The sequence below is a fragment of the Primulina huaijiensis genome, chromosome 1 (assembly GCF_012295235.1).
Source record: "Primulina huaijiensis isolate GDHJ02 chromosome 1, ASM1229523v2, whole genome shotgun sequence".
Lineage (NCBI taxonomy): Eukaryota > Viridiplantae > Streptophyta > Magnoliopsida > Lamiales > Gesneriaceae > Primulina > Primulina huaijiensis.
Genome location: NC_133306.1, coordinates 6,344,323 through 6,351,356, shown reverse-complemented (window position 1 = coordinate 6,351,356; position 7,034 = coordinate 6,344,323). Strand labels below are relative to the sequence as shown.

General features: G+C 32.6%; 1 protein-coding gene across 1 annotated transcript; it reads right to left on the bottom strand.

Annotated features, from left to right (window-relative positions):
• LOC140980378 (5'-adenylylsulfate reductase 3, chloroplastic-like) lies at positions 1–2,429 on the bottom strand. Its single transcript, XM_073446164.1, has 4 exons — positions 2,238–2,429; positions 1,987–2,142; positions 1,780–1,906; positions 1–1,228 (listed from the first exon to the last, which is right to left on the bottom strand). The coding sequence occupies exons 1-4, from the start codon at positions 2,308–2,310 to the stop codon at positions 196–198; spliced, it is 1,389 nt and encodes a 462-aa protein (XP_073302265.1). The 5' UTR covers positions 2,311–2,429; the 3' UTR covers positions 1–195.
• Positions 2,430–7,034: the final 4,605 nt, after the last annotated feature.

The following is a 7,034-nucleotide window of genomic DNA, read 5'->3' as shown; positions in this document are numbered from 1 at the left end:
TAGTACTAAAATTGACAAAAAATAGTTCCATTAAATCTTTCCTTCCATGTTCCAACTAAATGAACATTTCACTTGTCCCCAATCGTTACACTTACGTACAAAATTGGTGAGAACCCAACCGACACAAAGAAACAAGAAAAACAAAACCAAATCAAAGCCATATACTTGTATATAACTTATCCATGAGAAATCCCTTCATCGAAGAGCATTCACAAAAGCCATCAACGAGTCAACATCTCTCTGCTCTGTTGGATACTTCACAGGACGTGAATGCTTAGGGAAAAAAAGTATAGTGGGAAAGCTCTCCAACTGCAATTCTTGTTGCGCAAAAGCCTTCTCATCTCCATCCGCCCTGAACTTGGCCACCTTAACACCAGAACCTGCCAACTTCTCCGCCAATTCCATGTATGAGCTCTCAATTCCCTGACAAAACTGGCACCAAGGTGCGTAGAGCACAACCAGCCACAGTTCTTTCCTGTTCTCCAGCTTCAACAGGTTCTCAATTCCAGGTCTGCTCAAGTTTATGATGCTTGGGGTCGAGAAAAGATCGGCGTGTGCGGCGGTGCCGTTGACAAGAATGGAACCATTTCCAGTGCCATTCAAATTATCCTCTTTGATATTGCCTTTGTGGAGACCACATTCCTTGGCCTTGGCATCTTCCCACCACCACCTTCCTTCTCTCTCATGCTGACCAGGTAGTACCGGCCTGGTACAAGGCTCACATCCTATTGAGACAAAGCCTTGAGCATGCAACGAGTTTACCGGCACGTTCATGACCCGAAGGAAACTCCAGATGTCGTTTCCCTGAACATTTGCAACAGGATTCCACTTTACCAAGCTGCCAATCCCACCACCCAAGCCCTCAAAAACAGGGTCAACCTGCACGATGGGGATTTCTGATCGAGTCCCGGGGGATTGATCTTTACGTTGGCCTGTTATCCATGCTCGCAACCCTTTGAGAGCCCTTTTTAAAGGTTTAACTTTCCTTACTCGGCAGCACTCCTGGTGGCCATCGTCATAGAAAGAAAAAAGCCCTTTGCTTCTGACCAAGGACTCAACTTCAGTGGCATCCGGGAACATGTACTCTATTCGAATGCTGTACCGTTTCTCGACTTCATCGAACAATTTGTACGTTTCTGGGTTCAATCTCCCTGTATCTAAGCTGAAAACCCTGAATGGTCGACCAGTTAAATGCGCGTACTCAATCAAAGCAACATCCTCTGCACCACTGAAAAATATAGAAATTGGTTAAGTGGTTTCCTTTCTTCTTTTTTTTTTTTGAAAGCAAATCTGTTAGATAGTTTGATTGAGCACACTTGGATGAAATTGGCTAACTCATTTTCCACATGAAACCGAGAACAATATCCGACCAAATCTAGATTCATAGTTCCCAAGATATTTAATACATTTACAGCACCTTCAGCCACAAGCAACATAAGAAAATCCCAAGTACGTGTAAAAAAACAGGTAATTCTCGTGTAAAAATTAGGGCAAAAAAAAAACATACAAATTACTAGGAAAGTTTAAGAATAATACTATATGTGAGTAGTAGAACTTTCTTAGGTTTGGCATAAGATGGCGATTAAAACTTACGAGCATACATTTCAACTAAAGTTAATGAAAAAACGACTTATACAATTATTTAAACATCAAAATTTCTTTTTAAGTTAGACCAATCGAAATGTGATTTTACAATAATATCATTCAAATAAATGCTTATCTTAAGGTTTGTATGATGTATCAATCTTGCACTCGTCAATTTCGAAGTAAGTTTGATACCTAAAAGCAATTGCGATATCGTTTCCAAAGTTCTCGAGTGCCACGTCCATAATCTCCAAAGGCGAAGCATTTTCAAGCTCCATAGCCAATTTTTCATAGTCGATCTTGGCAACTTCCTCACCCGTTTCTGCCATATTATACAAAAAGAAATTAATAAAAAAGAAATTCGCATGCAGAAAGTAAAACACTCTGTAGTTAATTACGAACCGCGAGCGGATAACTTTGCCGCTGAGGGGACAATCAAATCATTCCTCTCCGGTTCAGCGTTCAACGGCTTAACGGTGCGGATTCTCCGTGAGAATTTCACGGCATTTGATTGGAAATGCGGCGTTTCCGACGGTTGAAATGAATCGAACAGTGCAGCTGCAGAACACAGAATAATGAGATATTAAGATTACAGAAGGAAAAAAATGCTACAAATAAAGGTTGGACAAAGAATCGATGCATGCTACGGTTACCTCCGTGCTTGTCAATCGGAGGAGATAAAGACGAGGTACGAACTGCTGATGAATAAGTAACAGCAAAAGCCATCTCTTTATGCAGTGGTCTGCTCTCTGTATTTATTAGTAATCACGAAATCTCACTGTTGAAGAAGAAATTTGTCTGAGTTTTGATCTCTCGAAAATATTGGTGAGTTTTTGAAACGGGGGGACGGATAGAGAGATTATAACGGGGCGGGGTGATCCGTGAGGAGGCGGCCGGCGAAGGTTCATTGAACCTGGACGCCCGACGTGGCGTGAGATGGACGGACAATGATTGAATCTGCTTCGATCGTGGTCAAAATTGTGTTTGACTCTCCATTATTTTGATTTTTTATATTGATAAAATTTAGTCTTACACTCTTAGTGGTATATTTTTAAAATTTTTGATTTGATGATTATAATTTTTTTTTCAAAGACAAGGATATCGATGTAGTGTCGGTATTATGTTAGCGTGACATGAAAAAAATAACCAAAATAATAAGAGTAGGTCTTTTATGAGACGGTGTTACGAATCTTTATCTGTGAGACGGATCAACCCTACCGATATTCACAATACAAAGTAATACTCTTAGCATAAAAATTAATAATTTTTCATAGATGTCCTAAATAAGATATATGTCTCACAAAATACGACCCGTGAGACCGTCTCACACAAATTTTTGTCAAATGACAATGAGTCTTGAAATAGAATTAATATTTCGAGTCAAATAAATCATCACCTTGATTTCCAATGATACCATAGCTAAAAGTAAATATATCCAATGCTATAAAGCCTTACATGATAAAATTAAAAAAAAAATTTTATGAGACGGTTTCACGAGTTAATTTTGTAATATGAATCTTCTATTTATCATTCATAAAAATTGTAAAAAAATATTATTTATTATTATAAATATGTGTAGAGTTAATTCGTCTCACAGATAAAAATTCGAATGACAAGACTTACTAATAAAATTAATAATATGTTGATAATTAACATAATCAATTCAAAGTTGCTCTCTCGACGCAAGGAGGGGGCAAGTTTGTTTTGGGGGGCAAAGTTTCAAATATGACGTCTCGACAATTATAAATTAAATGACGAATCATCGTAATTGATGTGGATTTTGTCTTCATTTTGGTTATTTTAACTGCCCACTACCCTTCGTGGTGGAATTTAATACCAAAAGAATATTCGCGTTTAAAAAAATACCAAAAGAATATTAGCCTATAAATTTAATTTGAAATCTCCTTTTATTAGTTGATTCACAAAGATCTACAAACTACTCGATAAGTTTTATATACATGCATAAAGGGGTTAACATTTTTTTATATCCTAATTTTCATGTTTTTTTATCATATTTTTAGTCAATTTACTTTTATTCTACTAATTTTTTATTTTAGTCTTTTTCATCGTTCTGTTGATGTGACATCAGATACGTTAGCAATATCCGATGCGACGTCAATAAGTCCCGATGTTATGTCATCATTCAGATGATAAATGGCTAAGTTCAAAAAATTTCAAGTTGGTATACTAAAATTGTGAAATGACTAATAACATAATCAACAATTAAAAAAAAATGTAAATTACTGGACCAAAATGTTATTTTCCCACGTACTCGATACCCGATGGTCAGCTGGGGATTCAGTGGTTGGCTTGACTCCGTTCATTTAGAATGAGTCCCTAGCTTGACTCGAGCCCAATAATCCTTATAACTCGCACCAATTACAAGACTAAACAAAAAATGTAAGGCTTGAACCTTCTTCGGAGCTGAAACGACGAAGTTGGCCAAAATATATGAAGATCGGTGTAAAGCGAGTGTGGCTATTTCATCCCCATCTCTTGTCCCTCAAAGGAGGGACAAGACGAACGTTGATTAACTGCTGATTGTGTCTCATATATACTCTATTTTTATTATATTGGGGTTTTACTAGGAAGCCACCTAGTTCGGTGATCACGATAACTAAGATGACACAAAATTTTATTAAAATGTGGGTTATCATATATTAATTCTACGTTTCATTGAATTCATAATAGATTAGTTTGAATAATTATATTATGTTTTTCTATCAAAAGAACAAAGAATATTAATATTTTTCGATGCATATGTGGCGTATCAAACTTAACTTGACATGTTCCAATACTCGGGTTTTTAATTAAGTATTGTAAAAATAAAATCAATTTATCAAAATATAACAAAATGAAGGTTTTTACCAATTTTTAACATTCGGAGTAATGATTCAATACAAATCCGAGGAATGATTCCTCACATTTGTCCAAAAATATATGTTTTTATATTTTCGAGTAATTAGACGGTTCACTCGATTCTTTTTTTTTTTTTTAAATAAATTTGAATAAGGGAAAAATTTTCGGATTCAAAATTTATTTTATTATTATTATTATTTTAATTTTGTTAAAAATATACCATAGTCCACTTCTTTTTGTGTTTACCTTAAATATATAAACATATTTCTTTATATTCTTTATTCAGTTTCACAACACTGCGACTTGAGTTTTTCGCTCACTCTCTATTTCTTCATGGTATCAGATCCTCTATCTCATTGATCTGTCAATTGTAGAGAAGAACTGTTAATCTCATCCACAGCTTTCACCGATTTTTTGTTGTGTTCGTACAACTTTTCGTTCGTATAGTTTCTCTTTGGTAATCACATACGATTTCTTCTCAGCATCGTGTTTTGTTTATTCGTTCGATTTTGTTTGGTTTTGTCATCAAGGCTACTTGTAAAGAAGATTCTCTTCAGCCGATTAGTGTTCAATTGGATGGAAAAAATTATTCGTATTGGGGTTATGTTATGAANTCATTTATAATTCATGGATGTCATTATCAAATAAGTAATATGTCACATTTTTAGGCATCACATTTTTACTTCACGAATGTAAAAAAAATATAGTTTGAAGTTCATAGCTTTTGTTGGTGTCATTACCAAAGGTCGCTCGATAATATCCATGGAGTCGAATTAGGTACTATTATTATTAAATTAAGCATCACATTTTTACNAAAAATACGAGACTGTTAAAGAGGTTTGGGATCATCTGACACGCTTGTATACACAGTCTAATTTTGCCAAACAATATCAATTTAAGGGTAAAATCAACTATTTGTAACTCGAATTAGGTTTTCTTTATACCAATTCAGGTATCACATTTTTACTTCATTAATGACACCATAGAAAATATTAACTTCAAACTATATTTTTCGACATCATCAATAATCAAATCTGAGTCTTTAAAGTGTACAATCGAGTATTTCGTGACTCGAATTAGGTATTATTTGTATTAATTTAGGTATTACATTTTTACTTCACGAATATCATCATCAAAGACCACTCAATATTATCTTCAAAATATATATTTTGACATAAAAAATTAATTGAATTTTAGTATTTAGGGAGTAAAATCAAATATTGGTACACTCAAATTAGATACTATCTGTACCAATTTAGGTATCACATTTTAACTTCACAAATGACAGATCAAAAGTCACTAAATATTACATGAAACTGTATTTTTTTATACTAAAATAATCAAAATTGAGTCTTAAAAAGGTACAATCAAGTGTATGTAGGATCGAATTAGGTACTATTTGTACCAATTCAAGTACCACGTCTTTAATTTAAAAATCTCATCATCAAAAGTCACTCAATATTAACTACAAATTATATATTCTGATATCATCAAATAATCTAATTTGAGTATTTAAATGATAAAATCAAATATATGGACTCGAATTATGTCTTATTTGTATTAATTTAGGCATCAAATTTTTTACTTCATGAATGTCATTATCAAACTATATTTTGACATCCTCAAATAATTGGATATGAGTATTTAGGGAGTAAAATCATGTATTTGTAGACTCTAATTAGATACAATTTGTATCAATTTAGGTATCACATTTTAACTTCACAAATGACGCAATCAAAAGCTAATTAATATTACTTGAAACTCAAGTATTTTCTTACACATTTGAAGTATTCAAATAACCAAATCAAATATTTGAAACACCAAAATAGGTACATTATCCGTCAAAATAAGTATTTTTTCTAATTTTATGATTAGTGAGAACTGTGTTTTTTCAAAAATTAGATGATATCAATAAGTCGTCATAACACAATTTCAATGAAAAGACTAAAAATTACATAATTTATGGTGACTTCGAAGATCCAGTATTTTCTTACACATTTGAAGTATTCAAATAGCCAAATTAAGCATTTGAAACTCCAAAATAGATATTTTGTAGGTCAAAATAAATATATAATATTATTTCATGATGAGTGGTGAACTATGTTTTTTTTAAAAAAATGACATGAATAAGTTATGATAATGCATTTTTCATGAAATGACCAACAATGACCGAATTTGTGGTGACTACTCGAAAATATAATATTTTCTTATACATTTGGAATATTCAAATAGCGAAATCAAGTATCCGAAATCCTATAATAGATACTTTGTATGTCAAAATAAGTATTTACTCTTATTCCATGATAATTGAGAAATAACTTTTTTTAAAATTATATTTTAGATGAAGAAAATACGTGTAATTTTTGTGGATAAAATTATATATATTTTTAAATAATAAAAGGATAAAATTTTAACTTTGAGTTTGTAAGGAGTTAAAAATAAAATTATATCATTGTCAAGTACTGTATCTTAAAAAATTATGATGAGTAAATGAATTTTAATTCAAAGATATGCGGAAGGAGTTTTCACAAATTTATCCATGATAAAAATATGCAATGTTTGATAATTTTATTTTATTTTTATAATATTTA